The sequence below is a fragment of the Scyliorhinus torazame genome, chromosome 3, assembly GCF_047496885.1.
Source record: "Scyliorhinus torazame isolate Kashiwa2021f chromosome 3, sScyTor2.1, whole genome shotgun sequence".
In the NCBI taxonomy this organism is placed as follows: Eukaryota; Metazoa; Chordata; class Chondrichthyes; order Carcharhiniformes; family Scyliorhinidae; genus Scyliorhinus; species Scyliorhinus torazame.
The window spans coordinates 141,434,508-141,456,886 of NC_092709.1; the positions used below are offsets into that span (position 1 = coordinate 141,434,508).

The 22,379-nt window shown below is 46.7% G+C and overlaps 1 protein-coding gene across 1 annotated transcript in view; it reads left to right on the forward strand.

Moving 5' to 3' along the window:
• Positions 1-6,075: 6,075 nt before the first annotated feature.
• sdad1 (SDA1 domain containing 1) overlaps positions 6,076-22,379 on the forward strand; it is a 113,081-nt gene continuing 96,777 nt past the window's right edge. Inside the window, exons 1-4 of the mRNA XM_072496304.1 lie at positions 6,076-6,259; positions 15,972-16,076; positions 16,679-16,777; positions 17,758-17,940. Coding sequence (XP_072352405.1) covers positions 6,170-6,259; positions 15,972-16,076; positions 16,679-16,777; positions 17,758-17,940 — 477 coding nt within the window. The 5' untranslated portion in view covers positions 6,076-6,169. The remainder of the gene's footprint in view (positions 6,260-15,971; positions 16,077-16,678; positions 16,778-17,757; positions 17,941-22,379) is intronic.

Genomic DNA, 22,379 nt, shown 5'->3' on the forward strand with positions numbered 1-22,379 from the left:
GTGGTACTACCGAGCCACTCTTGGTAATGGCCATTGAAGTCCCCCACCCAGAGCACATTCTGCTCCCTTGCCACCCTCAGTGCTTCCTCCAAGTGGTGTTCAACCTAGAGGAGAACGGATTCATCAACTGATGGTGGCCAGTACATGGTAATCAGCAGGAGGTTTCCTTGCCCATGTTTAACCTGAAGCCATGAGACATCATGGGGTCAAGAGTTGATGTTGAGGACTCCCAGGGCAACTTTCTCCCAACTATATACCACTGTGCTGCCACCTCTACTGGGTCTGTCCTGCCGGTGAGACATACCCAGGAATGGTGATAGTGGTGCCTGAGACATTGTAAGGTATGATTCAGTGAGTGTGACTATGTCAGGCTGTTGCTTAACTAGTTTCTGAGACAGCTCTCTCAACTTTGGCACAAGACCCCAGATGTTAGTAAGAAAGACTTTGCAGGGTTGGGTTTGCCATTGTCTGTTCCGGTACCTGGTTCCATGCCGGGTGGTCCGTCCGGTTTCATTCACTTTTTGTGTTTTCGTAGCAGTTGAAGACAACTGAGTGGCTTGCCAGGCCATTTCAGAGGACATTTAAGAGTCAAACACATTGCTGTGGGTCTGGAATCATATGTAGGTCAGACCAGGTAAGGATGGCAGATTTCCTTCCCTCAAGAACATTAGTGAACCAGATGGGTTCTCTGTCCTTCAGTGGGACGAGCCTAGTTTGATCCTACTCTCGCGCAATGGGTGGCACGGTAGCACAGTGTTTAGCACTGTTGCTTCGCAGCACAAGGGTCCCAGTTTCGATTCCCAGGTTGGGTCACTGTCTGTGCGGAGTTTGCATGTTCTCTCCGTGTCTGCGTGGGTTTCCTGCGGGCACTCTGGTTTCCTCCCACAAGTCCCGAAAGGCAAGCTTGTTAGGTGAATTGGACATTCTGAATTCTCCCTTTGTGTACCTGTGGTATTATCAGGTATTACAGTCCGAGAGGCTGAAGAACATTGGTTAAACCTAGGAGTTTACCATTGGCTGTTTGGTACGTAGCCCCGCCCTGACAGGCGGGGTATAAGAACCGGTGCCGTCCCAGCAGCCCCCATTTTCTGTACCGAAGCTGCTGGGGAACAGTTCCAGTCGATAAAGCCTTCAGTTATGATACAACCTCGTCTTTGATTGTAATTGATCGTGCATCAATTTAATCGACTTGACTTAAGCTGAAAGGATGGATCCGGAACTCCGAGTCTACAACTCAGCCCCCACGCGGAGAACTCGGCGGCAATATTTTAGCACTGTCTGGCGTGCTTTAAAGGCTACCTCGAGACGGCTGGAGGCACCCCCTCAGGAGAACAGAAACTGCATCTCCTGCACTCAAGGGTAAGCCCTGGGATCTTCACCCTCATCGAGGAGGCGGAGGATTACGATGCTGCAATCGAACTGCTGAGAGGACATTATATCCGCCCTGTAAATCAGGTCTACGCACGTCACCTGCTTGCAACTAGACGGCAAAGCCCTGGGGAATAGTTGGAGGAATTCTACCGTGCGCTACTGTTGCTGGGCAGAAACTGTGGCTGCCCGCAAGTTTCGGGAAGCGAGCACATGGAACGTTTAATCTGGGATGCCTTCGTAGCAGGTATGAGCTCCTCAGAGATCCACCAAAGACTCTTGGAAAAGGACACCCTGGGACTTAGAGGCACGGGCCCTGGCAGGGTCCATGGACGTTGCCTCCAGAAACGTGCAGTCCTATGTGCCCGACCGCGCGGCGGCCTCCTGGGCTGCGTGGCATCCCGCAGCAGCAGCCCCACAGATCTTCCCCCTGCCTCTCTGTAAGACGGCCCGTTAACTCCGTCGGGCCCGACTGTTTCTTCTGCGGGCAGGCGAAGCATCCGCACCAGCTCTGCCAGCCCGCACCGCCACCTGCAAAGGGTGCGGCAAGAAGGACCACTTTGTGGGGGTCTGTCAGGTACGAGCCGTGGCCGCGGTCTCCAGCGACTCCGGACCGCTGCGGCAACCCTCCTTTCGGGCCCCAGGTGGCCAGCACTCACTGCCACCCCCATATCCTAGGGCCACGTGCGACCCACGGGCGCAGCCATCTTGCCCCCCGGACACCACGCTGGAAGGATGGGCGCCGCCATTTTGTCCATCCCCGCCGCCATTTTGTCCATCTCCGACCACCATGGGCGACCCATGGGAGACGCCATCTTGGATGGGGCCCCAAGCCCCCAGCTCGGCCGACTACACGCTGCCCGATCAAAACCCGCAACTGCTTCATCTGGCCTCGGTGACTCTGGACCAAAATCGACCTCGTACACTCGCAACAGCAACAACGACGGTCTTCATCAACGGACACGAGACGTCTTGCCTGATCGACTCTGGGAGCACGGAAAGTTTTGTACACCCCGACACGGTAAGGCGCTGTTCACTCGTTACCCACCCTCTAAACCAGAGAATCTCCCTGGCCTCCGGGTCACACTCAGTGGAGATAAAGGGGTTCTGCCTAGCAAACTTCACAGTCCAGGCAGGAAATTCAACAATTTCCGCCTTTATGTCCTGCCGCATCTCTGCGCGGCTACACTCCTGGGGTTGGACTTCCAATGTAACTTGCAAAGCCTGACCTTTAAATTCGGCGGCCCCATACCCCCCCTTACTGTCTGCGGCCTCGCGACCCTTAAGGTCAACCCGCCTTCCCTGTTTGCGAACCTCACCCCGGATTGCAAACCCGTCGCCACCAGGAGCAGACGGTACAATGCCCAGGACCGGACCTTCATCAGGTCAGAGGTCCAAAGGCTACTGAGGGAAGGGGTCATTGAAGCTAGCAACAGTCCCTGGAGAGCTCAAGTAGTGGTGGTAAAGACCGGGGAGAAACATAGGATGGTCATTGACTACAGTCAGACCATCAACAGGTTTACGCAGCTGGACGTGTACCCTCTCCCCCGCATATCTGACCTGGTAAACAGGATTGCGCAATACAAGGTCTTCTCCACGGTGGATCTCAAGTCCGCCTACCATCAGCTACCCCTTTGTACTAGTGACCGCAAACACACTGCCTTTGAAGAAGATGGGCGGCTCTATCAATTTTTAAGGGTTCCCTTTGGTATCACCAATGGGGTCTCGGTCTTCCAGCGAGAGATGGACCGAATGGTTGATCGGTACGGCTTACACGCCATGTTCCCGTATCTCGATAATGTCACCATCTGCGGCCATGACCACGACACCAACCTCCGAAAATTTCTCCAGACCGCTAAAATCCTTAACCTAACATACAATAAGGATAAATGCATGTTTAGCACCGATCGCCTAGCCATCCTCAGCTACGTAGTGCGAAATGGAGTTATAGGCCCAGACCCTGAACGCATGCGCCCCCTTATGGAGTTCCCCCTTCCTCACTGCCCCAAGGCCCTGAAGCGCTGCCTTGGGTTTTTCAGTTATTACGCCCAATGGATCCCTAATTACGCAGACAAAGCCCGACCCGTAATCCAGTCCACAACCTTCTCCCTGTCGACGGAGGCCCGCCATGCCTTCAGCTGCATCAAAGCAGACATTGCAAAGGCCACGATGCGCGCCATTGACGAGTCCCTCCCCTTTCAGGTTGAGAGCAATGCGTCTGACGTAGCTCTGGCGGCCACCCTCAAACAAGCGGGCAGATCCGTGGCCTTCTTCTCCCGTACCCTCCATGCTTCCGAAATTCGCAATTTCTCGGTCAAAAAAAGGCACAAGCCATAGTCGAAGCTGTGCGACATTGGAAGCATTACCTGGCCGGCAGGAGATTCACTCTCCTCACTGACCAACGGTCGGTTGCTTTCATGTTCGATAATGCACAGCGGGGCAAGATAAAAAACGACAAGATCTTGCGGTGGAGGGTAGAACTCTCCACCTACAACTACGAGATCCCGTCCTGGGAAGCTAAACGAGCCTCCTGATGCCCTGTCCCGCGGCACATGTGCCACCGCACAAGTGGACCGCCTCCGAGCCCTCCACGAGGACCTCTGCCACCCGGGGGCCACTCGCTTTTTCCACTTCTTTAAGACCCGCAACCTGCCCTACTCCATCGAGGAGGTCAGGACAGTCACCAGGGACTGCCAAATCTGCGTGGAGTGCAAACCGCACTTCTACCGGCCTGATAAAGGCTTCCATTACCCCCACCTGATAAAGGCTTCCTGTCCCTTTGAACGCCTCAGCATGGACTTCAAAGGCCCCCTCCCCTCCACCGACCGCAACACATATTTCCTGAACGTGATTGACGAGTACTCCCGGTTCCCATTCACCATCCCCTGCCCAGACATGACCGCAACCACCGTCATCAAGGCCCTCCAGGGTATCTTTACACTGTTCGGTTTCCCCGCTTACATACACAGCGATAGGGGGTCCTCCTTTATGAGCGACGAACTGCGTCAATTCCTGCTGAACAGGGGCATTTCCTCAAGCAGGACGACCAGTTACAACCCCCGGGGAAACGGGCAGGTAGAGAGGGAGAACGGAACGGTCTGGAAGACCGTTCTACTGGCCCTACGATCCAGGAACCTCCCAGTCTCCCGCTGGCAAGAGGTCCTCCCGGAGGCCCTCTACGCCATCCGGTCTCTGCTCTGTACAACTATCAATCAGACACCTCATGAACGTTTCCTTGTCTTCCCCAGGAAGTCCTCCTCCGGGACCTCGCTCCCAACCTGGCTAGCGACACCCGGACCCATCCTGCTTCGGAAGCATGTGCGGGCGCACAAGTCGGACCCGTTGGTGGAGAGGGTCCACCTGCTGCACGCTAACCCCCAGTACGCCTACGTGGCGTTCCCTGACGGCCGGCAAGATACAGTCTCCCTTCGGGACCTGGCACCCGCCGGGACCCCACGCGCACCCGAACCATTACCCCCCTTCCCCACTCCACAGCATCTCACAGGAGGGTCAGTCCTCCCGCCGCTCCTGCCCAGGCCCTCCCACCCACCGATGCCCCCTACAGGCTCCCCCCTCTCGGGTCAACCGTTTGCCCTACTAGCGCCGCCTAGGGGAGACGAAACTGCCATGGAGGCCAAAGCCATGCTCCCGGAGTCGCAGACACCCGGACCACCACCAGAATCACCATCGAAACCCAGACGATCCAGGAGGACGACCAGGCCACCCGACCAACTGATTGCTTCACTGTAACTTTAAATGTAAACAAACACTGCATGTAAATATTCTCGACAACTCTGTAAGGAGGTATCCGGTACCTCCATATCTGATCATATCATGTTAGATGAGATTGTTACCACTGGCCACCACCCCCCGCCGGACTCTTTTTTTAACAGGGGGTGAACGTGGTATTATCAGGTATTACAGTCCGAGAGGCTGAAGACCATTGGTTAAACCTCGGAGTTTACCATTGGCTGTTTGGTACGTAGCCCCGCCCTGACCGGCGGGGTATAAGAAACGGTGCCATCCCAGCAGCCCTCATTTTCTGTACAATCGATTAAAGCCTTCAGTTATGATACAACCTCGTCTTTGATTGTAATTGTAATTGTAATTGATCGTGCATCAGTACCCGAAGAGGCGCCTAAGTGTGGTGACTAGGGGATTTTGAGAGTGACTTCATTGCAGTGTTAATGTAAACCTACTTGTGACACTAATAAAGATTATTTTTATTTGATTGGAACCACAGCATCTCCAGTAATAGACCATCTCTACCACCGCTCTCCAGCCCCGCACCACTATGATATCAAACTATTTGCCCAACATCCAGTCTTGGGTGAGCCACAATTTCCACTAGCCGAACATCATAAACCCTGTAGCCAATGCTGCTGACATTTTATCCCCACAGGTTTTATATTGTGTTGTGCAATCCAACCGTACAAAAATTAACAAAAAAAAAAAGAGGTCCCAGTTGAATTGTAATCAAAGTAAAAAACATAACAATGGTCGAATTAAAAAAGAAAATCCCTTCTGGATCTGTTCGTGATAATTCACCAACTTTGAAAGATATCTTTCTTTTACTGGTTAAAATGCAATCACAGCAACTGAGCACTGAAACCCCAAGCACTCGCGCGCGCGGTTCCTTCAGCTGGAGATTTTGAGATGGCTTTGCTTTCGCCCCGTGCTTTCTGAGCCTGGGCGGTTCCGGTAGGGGAGGCGGTTGGGACGCCGGGCTGGGAGCGGCGGCGGTTCCGGTGCGAGGCCCCACGTGGATTTAAGGCTCGGATCCCAAACGGCGGCTGGGACGATGTCCGGGAGAAACAACAACAGGTTGCCTAGTAACCTGCCGCAGCTGCAGAACCTCATTAAGAGGGACCCGCAATCTTACACAGAGGAGGTGAGTGACTCCGGAGGCTGCACTCTGGCTTTCACCGTGGCTCAATTCCTCTCAGCACCAGGTCAATACAAAGTTATACTCCCCCCCCCCCCCCCCTACCGCCCCGGCTGCTCGTTCCAAACCCACGGTATCTCGATCAACGTTAACCCAAATAAAACTGGCAATTTCTTTTTTTTTTTTAATTTAGAGTACCCAATTCATTTTTTCCAATTAAGGGGCAATTTAGCCTGGCCAACCCACCTACCCTGCACATCTTTTGGGTTGTGGGGCAGAAACCCACCAGTCACCAAAATGAATCGTGGGTCACAATTGGAACCCGATGGGCCCATGCCCCCTCTTGGGCCACAGGATGATTTTAAAAAGGGCTGAATGGTGTGATTGGAGATGAAGTTGCTTGGGTAATTTGGAAGCCCACTGCCCTGTTTCTTCCATGTTCTCCACAGCATATTGTTTTATGTTATCAAAAGAGGGGAAAAAAATGTTATAACATTAAGTGGTCATGATCACCATTCCTCTGAATCTGTTATAAAGTTGTTTGACTATGTTATTTGCTTGGATATTTGCGTTCCAAACCAGTATACAGTAAAACTGCCGGGAGTCCAGACAAACATATAGGGCACGATTCAGTGGCCTCGTTGCGCTCAAGCGAGAGTGTCACGAGGCCGGTGAGTAGCAGAAGAGGCCAAAAATGAGAGCCGCGCTGGATGCCAAATCGTTTGCAATGCAACCGGCCCGCTCCCATTGGTGAAATCGTGGTTAGAAACCAATAATCACCACTTAAGCCTTATTTCCATACAATTTTGTTTTTCATTTTACAGGATGTGGGCTTTGCTGGTTAGGCCAGTATTTATTGCTCATCCCTAGTTGCCCTTCAGAAGGTGGTGGTGAGCTGCCTTCCTGAACCGTTGCAGTCCTTGAGGTGTAGGTACACCCACAGTGCTATTAGGGAGGGAGTTCCAGGATGTTGCCCCAGCGACAGCGATGGAGCGGCGATATATTTCCAAGTCAGGGTGGTGAGTGACTTGGAGGGGAACCTCCAGGTGAAGTGAAATGAAATGGCTTATTGTCACAAGTAGGCTTTAATGAAGTTACTGTGAAAAGCCCCTAGTCGCCACATTCTGGTGCCTGTTCGGGGAGGCTGTTACGGGAATTGAACCGTGCTGCTGGCCTGCTTTGGTCTGCTTTCAAAGCCAGCGATTTAGCCCTGTGCTAAACAGCCCCAGGCTAAACCAGCCCCAGAGGAAATGGTGGAAGCAGGTACGATAGTGACATTTAAGAGATGGTTACCCGGGTATCTGCTGCCCGGTTGTGGGTTTGAAAGGTGTTGTCTAAGGAACCTTGGTGAGTTACTGCAGTGCATCTTGTAGATGGTACACATGGCTGCCACTGTTCGACGGTGGTGGATGGTTTGAATGTTTGTGGAAGGGGGAGCAGTATGGGGCTGGTTTAGCACAGGGCTAAAGAGCTGGCTTTTAAAGCAGACCAAGGCAGGCCAGCAGCACGGTTCAATTCCTGTATCAGCCTCCCCGAACAGGCACCGCAGTGTGGCGACTAGGGGCTTTTCACAGTAACTTCATTTGAAGCCTACTTGTGACAATAAGCAACTTTCATTTAAGCAGACTGCTTTGTCCTGGATGGTGTCAAGCTTCTTGAGTGTTGTTGAAGCTGCATTCATCCAGACAAGTGGATAGTATTCCATTACACTCCTGACTTGCGTCTTGTAGGTGGTGGACAAAATTTGGAGGGTTAAGAGGTGAGTTACTCGCCGTAGGACCTGCCCTGGTAGCCACTGTATTAATTTGGCTAGTCCAATTCAGTTTCTGATCAATGGTAACCCCCAGGATGTTGATTGTGGGTGGGTCAACGATGGTAATGCCATTGCCTGTCAAGATGTGGTGGTAAAATTCTCTCTTGCAGGAGATGGTCATTGCCTGGCACTTGTATGGCCCGAACGTAACTTTCCACTTGTCAGCCCAAGCCTGGATATTGTCCAGGTCTTGCTGCATTTGAACATGGACTGCTTCATTATATGAGGAGTCACGGAAGGTGCTGAACATTGTGCAGTCATCCACAAACATCCCCACTTGTGACCTTATGATGGAAGGGAGGTCACTGATGAAGCTGCTGAAGATGGTTGAGCGTAGGGCACTGCACTGAGGATCTCCTGCAGTGATGTCCTGGAGTTGAGATGATTGACCTCCTACCACCACAACCATCTTCCTTTGTGCCAGGTACGACTCCAACTAGCAGAGAGTTTTCCACCTGATTCCCTTTAAGTCCAGTTTAGCTAGGGCTCCTTGATGCCACACTCAGTCAAATGCTGCCTTGATGTCAAGGGCAGTCACTCTCACCTCACCTCTGGCATTCAGCTCTTTTGTCCATGTTTGAACCAAGGCTGTAACAAGGTCAGGAGCTGAGTGACCCTGGCAGAACCCAAATTAAGTGTCTGGGAGCAAGTTATTGCTGAGTAATTGCCACTTGATAGCACTGTTAATGACTCCTTCCATCACTTTGCTCGAGTGTAGACTGATTGGGCGGTAATCGGCTGGGTTGGATTTGTCCTATTTCTTGTGTCCAGGTCTACCATGTCTGGTCCTGTTAGAATTTTATAGGTTTCTCTGAGATTCTCCCCTCATTCTTCTGAATGCCAGCGAATATAATCCTAATCGACTCAATCTTTCCTCAAATGTCAGTCCCGCAATCCCAGGAATCAGTCTGGTAAATCTTCTCTGTGCTCCCTCCATAGCAAGAAAATCCTTCTTCAGATTAGGTGATCAAAACTGCACACACTATTCCAGGTGTGGCCTCATCAAGGCCCTGTTTAATTGGCGCATGTCATCCCTGTTCCTGTAATTGAATCCTCTCGCTACAAAGGCCAACATACCATTTGCCGCCTTTACCGTCTGCTGCACCTACATGCTTAACTTCAATGACTTCAGCGAACTTCCAGGTGGTGTTGCTCCCATGTGTCTGCTGCCCTTGTCTTTTTAAGGGGCAAACGGTGCAGCAACAAATATCTCTAATTCTCAATCTTGGTCTTTGAATAATCTATGTACTGTAAGTATGAATTGATCTGCCTCCTTGCAAACACCTTATTAAAAACTATGCCTGTTTTAAAGAGAAGCATAATGCATTACTCTCTAATCCCTCAATAGACCCTGAACCGTAGAATCTCAGAGTCACGCCTATTTAGGGACTGAGGATGTCCATAATTCTAAACTTTACTGGACTGACTGACTAAAAGCAATTCAGATTTTTTTTAATGGACATATAATTTTCCATGCTGTAATTCAGTTGTACAAAACACTGTTTCGACCACATCTGGAGTCTGGGCATCACATCTTAGGAAGGATATTTTTACATTTTTATTTATTTATTTAAAAAATAATTTTAGAGTACCCAATTATTTTTTCCAATTAAGGGTCAATTTAGCGTGGCCAATCCACCTACCCTGCACATTTTTGGGTTGTGGGGTCGAAACCCATGCAAACACTGGGAGAATGTGCAAACTCCACACGGACAGTGACCCAGAGCCAGGATCGAACCTGGGACCTCGGCACCGTGAGGCAGCAGGGCTAACCCACTGCGCCACCGTGCTGCCCTTAGGAAGGATATTTTGACCTTGGAAGGTGTGCAATATCGGTTTACCAGAAAAATATTTGGTCACCAACGGTTGAATCAGGATGAGGGATGATACAAACCTGGGATGTATTTGAAGAGTGATTTGATCAAGGTTTTCATGATTTGAAGGGGAACAAATAGGGTCGACAGACAAAAACTGTTTCCCCTGTTGGGACATCTAGAATTAGGGGTAGTCTAAACATTTGAGCCAGACCTTTCAAGGAGATATTAAGAAACACTTCTACACACAGGGTGATATAAGTTTGGAACTCTCCTCCAAATGATCATTGATGCAATATCAATTGTTAATTTTAAATCTGCGATTGATCAAACTTTTGTTATTCAATGGGATTAAGGAAAATAGGGAAAAGACAGGTATATGGAGTTGGGTCGCAGGTCAGACATGATCCCATTGAACAGCAAAACAGACTCTAGGAGTTAAATATCTTTCTCCTGTTCCGATATAGCACATGGTAAATTGGAGAATATGATTAGCCCCTTCTTTGTCTCTGCGTTTGAGGGCTGGATTCTTTCACTCTGCCCACCGCAAGAATGCCACGGGCGAGACAACGGTAGTGGAGAAATCCATTGATCTCGGGCGGGATTCTCCGGTTGCTGGGCGGATGCGGCCGGAGAATCCAGCCCTGAGTTTCTGTTTTTCTGCCTTTAATGTCACAGACTCTTTCTTTCTCCTTTCCCTTTGGATATGTGATGTAGTGGGGAAGAGAGCCACGAACAATTGCAAGTTGCATCTGAGATAAGGGTTGTGGAGAGAATGTGGTCCCCAGGAGCACTCTTCCCGTTCACCCTCTCTTCTTCCATTTATTCACCTAACATTTGTCACGACTGGCCCCCAAATTTATTCATTTGGATGAGACCCCGCAATTTGTTACCCTCTGTGGGAACTACTTCAGCACGAGCCCAAAATTTGTTAAAAGCCCAGACGAGTGCCACAATTTGTTAACATCCAGCTGGGATACCCCTGCTAAATTGTTATGCATTGGTTGAGGAGGGATGAACTGGCTCCCTTTCTTTATCCAGTGCCTTCTGTTGATTGCAACAAGATTAATCTTTTTTTAAATCCCTTCCTTTGCAGATGCCTTTTTCCCAATCCCAATATTTATGTTTTAAGAGGAGCCACTTTAACTAGTCTTGAGTTAAAGACAGTTATTAACTCCCATCATATCTCCTACTCCTTCATCGTCTTACTGTCTCATCTCTCCCCATAATCCTTCCACTTTAAACTATCTGCTCAACCTCCATATATTGTTTGCTGACGCTAGAAAAGCTCAGCAGGCCTACCAGCGTCTTATCAGGAGAGAAACGGAGTTAAGATTTTGAGTCATAGACTTTTCGTCAGCGAAGAGTCGAGGACTCAGCGTTAACTCTTTCTCTCCTGGGTAGATGCTGGCAGTGAGTTTTTCCAGCATCCTCTGTTCTTGTAATTAATTATTATTGTTTGCTATCATCACAGGGGGAGTCAGTAGTGGTTATGTCACTGGACTAGTAATGCAGTAGCCCAGGTTAATGTTCTGGGGGCAATTCAAGTTCTGAATTCAAGTATAATCTGGAATTGAAAATCTAATAATAATAACACTGCATTGAAGTTACTGTGAAAAGCCCATAGTCGCCTGTTCGGGTACACTGAAAGGGAATTCAGAATGTCCAAATTACCTAACGGCATGTCTCTCGGGATTTGTGGGAGGAAACTGGAGCACCTGGAGGAAACCCACGCAGACAATGACCCAAGCCAGGAATGGAACCTGGGACCCTGGCACTGTGAAGCAACAGTGCTATGCTGTGCTACCGTGCCGCCCATAGGGCATGATTTAACAGGGGGGAAAAAACCGAGCCCCATAAGGGCAGGGCACCCCCAGGCCCGATCCCTGACATCTAGGCACCTTGGCACTGCCAACCTGCCACCTTCGCAATGCCAGTGGCACTGCCAAGAAGCATGGGTGGCAGGAGTGCCAGGGTGCCACCCTGCCCAGAGCCTGTCTACACCCTTGGAGACCCCCCCCCCCCCCATTATGCCTGGTTCACATTAAATGGTGCCGTGGCAAGGTCTGCCAGAAGCGGGCATTCGTTCCTGGGCCGTGGGAGCTCCGGGTGCCAACATATTTAAGTGAGTCTAACTGCTCACATCAATATGTAAATCTGGATCTCGGCCATTTAAATCGAATCTAATTACGGTGAGGAAAGAAAATGTCTTCTTACATTGCTTTCCTTTTCTTTGTGTTTTTCTTTGTGCGTGTTTGTGTCTTTGCCTTTTCCCTTCAGTTGAACAGAATAAAACCTGACAACACACAAGAGGGTCATTCAGCCTGTTGTGCATTTTAAAAACTTCTTCAAATGAAAGTTTATAGGACGTTTTTACGTATGTTATCATGACATAAAGAGTTTATTCTTCCACTAAAGAATCACATCATTGTCCACGAGCTCCAGAAGTGCTTCTGCAGTGGGTGGGCAGCCTGGGACATAAATAACTACTGACACATTTCTGGCACAGCCCCTCACCACGGCCTAGGAGTATTGGTGATAATCACCACCATTTGCACAGCTGCCTATGGAGACTACACGGTGAGGTTCAGGCATCTGATCATAAGCCTTTTGAAGGGCTAAAATCATTTTGTTTGTGAGAGTACCAGCCACAATCATAACTTCCGACTGCCAAGGACTGGCACTGAAGACGATGCTGAACCTATTCATGTCATACCTAGGCACTGACACATGCATCATTTTGACGGCACAGCAGGCGAGCCCAAAGGTCATGGGCCACAAAGAACTCCGCCGGGCTCAATTTATTAGCTCATCTAGTTTTGTGATGACATACTCCCTTTTATCGCTGGAAGCGAAGACTTCTTCGTGATCACTGCACTGCTTTGTCTGTTTTGTTCGTGTGGAGCTAAGTTTTGCCTTTTCTGTCACTGTGGTCTGAAATAGACACGGTGATTGATAGCAAGGCGTGAACTGGGCCAGATAATGGATAAATGCTGCCCAATTTAGCCCCATAATCCTGCAAATTAGTTCTCTTCCAATACATGTTTGATTCCTTTTTTGAAATTCCGAAGGAATCTGAGGCGTGATTCTGTAATCCTGAGGCTAAGTGTTGACGCCGTCGGAAACGCCGTCGCGCTTCCCGACGGCGTCAACACGGCCTCAGGATCAACATGGGACTGGAGCGGCCCTCGCTGCTCCAGCTGCTGATCCCGGTGTCAACTGGGCGCCGCGGGATCCGCGCACGCGCAGTGGTGCCGCAGGGTCCGCGCATGTGCAGTGTCACCGGCGCCAACGCGTGCATGCGCAGTGGATCCCTTCTCCGTGCCTCCCCCACGGCAAATGGCGTAGGGCTAAAGGGGCCGGCGCGGAAGAAAGGAGGCCCAAGCCCGAGAGGGGACTCGTTTTTTTTGTGATGGCCGCTCCGCCCATCCCGGGCCGAGAATCGGCCGGGGGGGGGGGGGGGGGGGGGCGTAGAATGGCCCCCGACCGACGCCGCTCTGACCACGCCAGTGGCGTCGATTCTCCGCTCTGGAGAGTCGCGTCGGGGCGGCATGCCGCGATTCGTGCCGGTTGCGGGGATTTTCCGTCCCGGCCCCGGGCTGAGAGAATCCCGTTCCTGATGCCACCACCTTTATTAATTGGGTGAAATTATTGGGGGAGCCTAAATAAATTAGAATCGGTCTCACAGGTGTATGTGATTAGCCATGACTGTTTTAACTACCAACAGAACATGGCTGGAGCTAATCCTTTGGCTTCAAAATTCAACTTGGAAATTGAAGTACCATTAAATGAAGAAAAAAACATTTATATTTTCCTGCCTTCCCCACACTATAATACTTTATAGAACACAAAACAAAAGCTGCAATATTTTTCCTATATACCAACTTTACCTGAGGAAAGATTTTTTAATTTGTCCTGTTGCTGTTCACATAATTTTGAACAATTTCTGAATAGAAACTGCTTGATGCTCACGAGCAGTATTCTATCGGTATAGCTGACTGCCATTGATGTAGTCTCAAAAACTAGATCCTGACTTGCACCAAATCCCATTCCCTATCATCCTTGTGCTTGCTGACCTATATTGATGTTTTGCCTGGTTGGGAACCTAGAACCAGGACACAGTCTCAGGACACGGGGTAGACCTTTCCGACTAAGATGAGGAAACATTTCTTCACTCAAATGGTGGTGAATCTGTGAAATTCTCTATCGCAGAAAGCTGTGGCGGCCAAGTCACTGAATGTATTCAAGAAAGAGATGGATTTAAAACAAATATTTTAATAGCATCCGGGGTATGGGGCGAAAGCAGAAATATGGCTTTAAGATAGAGGATCAGCCATGATCATATTGAATGGTGGAGCAGGTTTGAAGGGCCGAATGGCCTAATCCTGCTCCTAATTTCTATGTTATCCTTGTTTTCAAATCCTTCCACATCCCCGCACACTCCATTTCTCTGTAACGTTCTTCAGCCGCACAATCCTCTAAAATATCTGCACTCTTCCAATTCTGCCTTCATGAGGCATCCCCAATCTCTCACCATTAACAACCGTGCCTTTCGCTGCTATGGTCCTGAGCCCTGGATATCTTTCTCTAAACCTCTTGCTTACACTACTGCTTTAAGATGGTCCTTAAAATCGTCCTCCTTGACCACGTTTTTGGTCGCCTGCCCTAATATTTCTTTAATGGGGTCAATGTCAAATTTTGTTTGAGGCTGTTGTGAAGTGCCTTAGAAAGGTTTATTACATTAAAGGCAAGTTGTTGTGGCGATACCACACATGTTCAGATTGTAAAATCCAAATGCAGTTCAAAGTCAACTTCAGAAAAACATATCAAATATCTAAGCCCATGCTTTTAGGGCTCAAAGTAGAAATTTTAATGAAGCTATTAAAAGAGACATTTTTCATGTTATTTCCTTCCCTGAACAAATTATATCCCAGTAGCAATGAATAAATAATTTTCATTAAAATAAGCAAAATATGTGGATGCTGGAATCTGAAACCAGAACGGAGGACGCTAGAAAAACTCAGCAGGTCTGCCAGCATCTATCAGAACAGAAACAGAATTAAGGGACGGGATTTACCAACCACCCCACCGCGTGTTTTTCAGCGGTGGAGGCAGTCCACCAGCGGGATCTACGGTCCCAGCGTTGTCAATGGGTGCTGTCACTGGGAAACCTGTGCACTGACGTGGGACCGGAATTTCCTGACGGCGTAAAAAGCCGGTAAATCCCACCCAAAATTTTGAGCCATAGACCTTTCGTCAGCGGAGAGTCGAGGAATCAATGTTATCTCTTTCTCTCCTGATAGATGCTGAGCGACCCAATGAGTTTTTCCAGCATCCTCCGTTCTTGTAACTCGTTTTCATTGTTTGCTATTGTCACGGGGTTTCGGTAGCGTAGTGGTAATGTCACTGGACTAGTAATGCAGTAGCCCAGGCTAATGTTCTGGAAGCAAGGGTTCAGATCCCACCACAGCAGCTGGTGGAATTTGATTATGGACAATTCAGTTGATAAATTGAATCATGTAATTGTGAAATATGTAGTTGGGAATTGTTTTATTTTATGTAAACCCTTATTTTAGAATTAGAAATTCCAGTTGCTGAAATAGAAGCGATTTAGGGAAGGAAATCTGTTGTCCTTACCTGGTCTGGCCTACATGTGACTCCAGACGCACAGCAATATGGTTGACTCTTATATACACTCGGGGATGGGTAACAAATGCTGGCCCAGCCAGCGACACCCACATCCCATGAACGAATAAAACAAAACAGCACAGGTTTATTTCCCAAAGTGGCTGAGGTTATTCATGAAACCTCCACCTTCTCAACCTTGCCCCTGGCCTCAAGTGTGGTGACCCTCAGGTTAAATAATCACCAGTCAGCTCTCCCCTCAAAGGGGAAAGCAGCCTATGGTCCTCTGGGACTATGGTGACTTTACTTTACACTTAACATTGAAAATAGCTATCATAGCACCACCTGTTGGAGGAATTGGTATTGCAGCTATGTATTACGCTCCTTCACTTGTACTGAATGTAATTTCTAACTTGTTTATTAATGATTTACATAGCCTTTTCAAATTTTTTCTCTTTCTCTACAGTTCACACAGCAGTTTCATCACTATCAGTCCACTGTAAGGATTTTCAAGCTACAACCAGACAAGCCAAGTAAAGAGCTTTCTGAACTGGTGATGTTTCTGGCACAAGTAAGTTTATCTGCATTGTTAACAGAGAACTGCCTAAAGTGAAATTTATGTCGGACTAAGAACAGTGTAAGCATATTCTCTCTTGTGAAGGTTGAATCAAACCCTTGTACTGTGTAATACAAGGATAAAACTTTAACTATTACACTACAACACCCCTAACTTTAACAGTTTTAATCAAACTTTATATGCATTTGTCATTAATGGGGAATGTTTCTTTTCCTCAAGAATTTGCATTAAATTTCTATTACTGGCTCACAGAAATCACTGAGAATGATTTGAGGGAGTTATTTGTGCTTCGATCGTTTTCTCTGCTAGCTGCAGGCATTGATTCCATGCATGGGACAATTCAGTGGATGCCTATGCCTTGTCCAACTGCCTAATATCCATGTAGGAAACTTGATCATGAGTGTTGACCAGCTGTTTGGCCAGGGGGAATGATACAGCAAAACCAAATCCTATCCTTACCCCAAATGTTCCTGTTTGTACATCCAACAAGAATTTGTGTATAGAAATCAGAACAAGGATTTTTGAACCCCAACTATTATAGCAGTCCTGCTGCCAACCTGTGAAATCGTGAAAGTGATTGAACGTCTTCTTCTTAGGTTGCTCATTGTTACCCAACGCAGCTGGCTAACTTTGCCCAGGAATTGAAAGACCTCCTTTTCTCTCATCACACAATTCTGGACCCAGACCTGCGAATGGTAAACTATTTTGATATAAATTATTTATCATGTGCCTTTTTTTCTTTTTGACTGGTGACTAATTGGTTCCCTCTTTTTCTGTGACATCAAAGTAAATGTTCATTTGTAACAGGTTTTGTAACTATTGTTGGGAGGGCAGCTATTGTTCATGCAGGCAATGAACAATATGCATTTTGTCTAATTAGGTGTATTGAGATGTTTCGGATTTTAGTTATTCACAAATGAGTTTGTTTAAAATCCTGGCTATCTTAGAAACACATATTGCTTTTGGTGTTGACCTGATGGTGCAGTTTGAGGATAATAGTCCAGCACTTAATTATTATTTAATTAAAAAATATCTTTACAACAAATTATAATAAAAATATAAATAATTTTACTAAGGAACAATTTTAATGTAAAAGATTGATTATACATTCATATTAAATTTAGCAAATCCTGGAATCATACTTTAAATTCCAAGTTTGAATATTTAGTAAAAGCTATACAGTTGAATTTATTAGTAATAGGATCAGATAGCCTGTCTTGTTAACTATAATTTGCTGAAATAATGAATTAATAGTCTGATCTACTGCAGCTGCAGAATGACCAGGGATGAGATCTAGAATTTATGGTCCCAATTCTTCACATAATTGAAAGATTCACCTTCAGGAGCCATGTGAGGCAGGCAGAACTAAATCCGCAACCAGTTCTAACTGCTGGGTTATTGCTGAAGTTGATTATCGCCCCCAATTAGTTTTCTGTAACTGGATTGGAGAACAACAGCAGTGTCCTGTAGCATTCTCAGAGGGCAGTTAGACCCCCGGCACGCCTGGCTGCTAATTAACAACCAGAAGAACGCTGCAAACGGGGCAGCTTTCTGCTTCCATGAATGGTGATGATAATGTAAAAAGTGATCAAAAGCAACAAATTCCTTAGTCATCTGTTGTGCGATAGTCTTTGTTTCAGTGTATTGATTATTTTTTGGTTCAAATCTTGTTTAGATGTTTTGTAAAGCTTTGATTTTATTGCGAAATAAGAACCTCCTGAATCCCACAAGTTTGCTGGAATTATTCTTTGAACTTCTGAGGTGTCATGACAAACTCCTGCGAAAGACTCTCTACATGCATATTGTGACAGATATTAAGAATATCAACGCCAAACACAAAAACAACAAAATGAACACAGTGAGTAACTAAAAGAAAATTTTATAAACCAGGATCGGTATACAATTTATTTAGGTCAAGTAAACAATTTTGTACTCATTTTCCTGTTTTAAAGGGATTCCTCATTCATAACTTTTGTATAAGTGATACATTTTGGCAGCTGTCATGTTAAATTGTGGTTGTCTTGAATTAAGCACTTTAAAATGAAATGAGAAATGAAATGAAATGAAAATCATCTTAAAAAAGTAGAACACATTGTTTGATAATATGGGAATGTTGCTTAAGTAGTTATAGTCAATCGCACTAGAAACCCCTATAAGATTCCATGCTGGTGTTTTACTTCCCTGTAACCCCCCCACCCACCCAAGAAGGAATTGTGCAGTGTGATTTACATACCTGTGACCATTGTCTGAATCAGATGTATCACAATTGATTCATCAGGATTAATCTTCAAAAAGCAAATGTTAAAAAAGAAAAATCCAAAGCCCTCAAGTTATATCATAAAATTTAAATGTTTGTAGCATAACCCTGTGAACGTCCCTGTCAGAATTGTAGAAACCTTACAGCAAGTACCAGCAGCAACTGCCTGGAATTTGCCCATTACCTGAAAAGGGCCAGTGATCTTTGAATTCATTAACGCCTCCTTTACATTACAGCAGGAATGTTCTGCAGGAATGTTCTATTCCCCAGCCAGTAGGGATGAGGAGAGATTGACTACGTTAGGATTGTTCTCGCTGAGTTCAGAAGAATGAGGGGGGATCTCATAGAGACTTGTAAAATTCTAACAGGACTAGACAGGAAATATGTTTGCCAGCAAGGTAGCACAAGTGGCTAGCACTGTGGCTTCACAGCACCAGGGTCCCAGGTTCGATTCGGAGTCTACACGTTCTCCCCGTGTCTGCGTGGGTTTTCTCCGGGTGCTCCAGTTTCCTCCCGCAGTCCAACGACATGCAGGTTGGGTGGTTTGGCTAAAGTGCCCTTAGTGTCCAAAAAAGATACGGTGGTGTTGTGGGAAAAATCAACTACTTCAAGAGTCAGACTTGCTGTGATCAGATAAATGCAGTTTTATTGTTACACAAAGCTTCGGGAGAAAGCGTACGTACCCCGCGGTACAGTAGCCAGCCTTTCTCCCGGTTTGAATGGCAGTCATTCATTTTATACTTTGGGTTCACAATGAGCCCAGATACAAAACAATTATCACCTTGTTATCTTTAAACATTTTATAGATTGTACATCGCTATTTGTAAGCATTTTGCCATTTACACGTGGCCACAGTCAAAGAGGTTTAACAGGTTACAGGCAGCAGTAGGAAGGTAGTATCGATTGTCCCTTTGTTTTAGGAAATGGCCCAAGACATTCATATTAACATATCATTGTGTACACCTTGGCTGAAGTCAGCTTTATTCAAGTGGTGTCCCGCATTTATGTATTTCTTAATCTCCCTGTCTGGCTTCCTTTGTGCTGGATCTGTTCCCATCTGTCCTACTGGCACCCCGCTGGACTCCAGGCATCAGTTATGTCTGCTTTATTCTCTGTGTCTCCATCTTGTGTGTCAGGCAGCCATCTTCTGTGCCAAGTGCCCTTCTGAACCATTTCCCACTTCAGGTGGGGTTATTGGGTTATGGGGATAGGGTGGAAGTGAGGGCTTAAGTGGGTCGGTGCAGACACGATGGGCCGAATGGCCTCCTTCTGCACTGCATGTTCTATGTATCTATGTATGTTGCCGATGGCGGGTGTGTCCACAACCAGGGGTCATAGTCTGAGGATTAAGAGTAAACAATTTCAGATCGAGATGAGGAGACATTTCTTCACCCAAAGAGTGGCGAGCTTGTGGAATTCATTACCACAGAAAGTAGTTGATGCTAACACATTGAATATATTCAAGAGACGGCTAGATACAGCACTTGGGGAAAATGGGATCAAAGATTATGGGGAGAAAGCAGGATTTGGCTATTGTGTTGAATGATCAGCCATGATCGTGATAAATGGTGGAGCAGGCTCGAAGGGCCAAACGGCCTCCTCCTTCTCCTATCTTCTATGTATCTATGAATCTTGCCTGCTTCTCAATTTTAACTCTTTTTCTCCAAGCTCTGCCTCTTGATCCCTCCCACCCTCAAACATGTTGCCAGTCACGGGAATTTGAAACAATGCACACAGCTTTGCCGGCATTCTCAGCAAGAGTGCACTAGGTTACCATTTGCCTACCTTTCCCTACAGACCCTAGATTCCTGAAGCACATAATGTCTGAAGGAAAGCAGCACTGTGATGATTGGATTAAAGTCCTCCTGTTTGTGTGGCTATGTTCTTGGAAAAGCTTGCAAATGGTGATTTTGCAAACAACAGACATATTTTATAATGGAAGTCAATTAGATAGATTCCAACCATCTAAAAAATTGATACAATTCGAGGTTAAAGACAATTGAAAAAATTTAATGAATATAAAGATTTGAAAAAGGACCTGGGGAGTTCACACTCAGTAAAATAAGAAACAAAGTTTTATTTACAACTTGATTTATAAAAAAAAAAAAAAAATTTAGAGCACCCAATTCTTTTTTTTCCAATTAAGGGGAAGTTTAGCGTGGCCAATCCACCTACTCTGCACATCTTTGGGTTGTAGGGATGAGACCCACGCATACACAGGGAGAATGTACAAACCACACGGACAGTGATCCGGGGCCGAACCCAAGTCCTCGGCGCCGTGAGGCAGCAGTGCGAACTGCTGCGCCACCGTGCTGCCCTTTGCAACATGATATATGCACAGCCCAGCAGATCCCTACCCTGTTCCTCACTGGTCGGTGCCTTACTGGCCAACCTTTTATACAGAGATTAATAAAGATCCCCCGCCCCTAGCGGGGGAGCTCGTATTCTGGAAGGACCATGGGGAAGATAATTATTCCCACCCCATAGGCCCCTTGCGGCTATTACCAAGATATCCAGCTGTTTTAATGAAATAAATATATATTAGTCACACTTTCCTTTATTATAAGTTTCTCCAGCAGAATGCAATAAACTTGGAGGTGAAGCGGGTGAAGGCTTACTTGTAGGTGGAGGGAGTGGGTGAGGTGCTGATGCAGATTTTCTCAGTAAGGAACAAAACAATGTCAATCATTGTACAGAAGACGATGCTTATTTCCATGTTTGCATCATAGTCAGTTGTCTGTTTCAATTCTTCAGCTGATCTTATGACATTTGGCCATCATTTTCATTGTAACTTTAGCCTTCTCTTAGACTCCTCTTCCTTCTCTTTACATTCATTTGATTTAATCAGTTCCACCCTTTCTTCTGTAGAGAGTTCCACTTGATGAGACTGAAGAAAGGCCTCTCCTTCATCTGTGGCCAGATCTTAAATTCCCTCTCCTTCATCTTGGTTTTGCTAACTCAACAATCTGAGTCACAGCCTCAGGCCAAACTTTATTCCAGCAGGCATTTATAGTTGATTCTTTAACCTTATGCCATGTGTCCTTAATCATCCTTATTGATATAAGAATCACAGAATTGTTATGGTGCATAAGGAGGCCATTCGGCCCATCATGTCTGCATTTCTTCAGGGAACTTTCGTTTAGAGTAGTAGGGGGAAGCTTTTGCTACCTAGGCATCCAAGTGGTGCAGGAATGGTGTTATGGGCCAGGGTTTAGAGAACCCCAAAGTGTATCATGGAGTTCACCTGACGCACAACTTTTATTAGATTGTGATATGTGGAGCACACGGCCCACTCTACAGGTGTGGTACAGCAGAAATGGAAAAGTATTTTTTAAAGCAAAGCAATGTTTATTCTATGAACTCAAGTTAACCTTTTTAAAACATGCAGTGAACATCTTAGCAACCATTAATTCAAATACAACCCCCAAAGACTACAACACAAAGTGATCCTTTAAGTTTTCCTTTTAACACCCATAAGACTTAAAAACACCTTTTTACAGAAAAACATCAGGCTTAACTTCACTACTGAGAAGTTACCACATTGAAATCAGTAAATGGACACTCATAAGCTTGCAGAGATTCATACACGTCCTGCTGTGATTGCAGCTTCTCCAAAACTAAAATGAAACCAAACCCACCCTGCAGCAAAAAGCCTAAAGCGAAAGTAAAAAGCTGACAGACAGCCCAGCTCCACCCACTCTCTGACATCACTGCCGTAATAAACACCCATTTCTTAAAGGTGCTCTCACTACAGATATTTATATACACACCCACTTATAAACGCCCATTTCTTAAAGGTACTCGCACATGACAATGGGAACGGCTGCACAAACTAAACCTGGCCCGACTAGTGGACCAAATGAAGGATGATTTTCGAAGGTCGGGCGCGCTCCCGTAGTCATTAGCTGGGAGGGTCCAAATGGTGAAGATGACGGTCCTCTCAAGATTCCTGTTTGTGTTTCAGTGTCTCCCCATCTTTATTCCGCGGTCCTTTTTTAAACGGGTCAATAAAGTGATCACTGGCTTTGTATGGGCGGGCA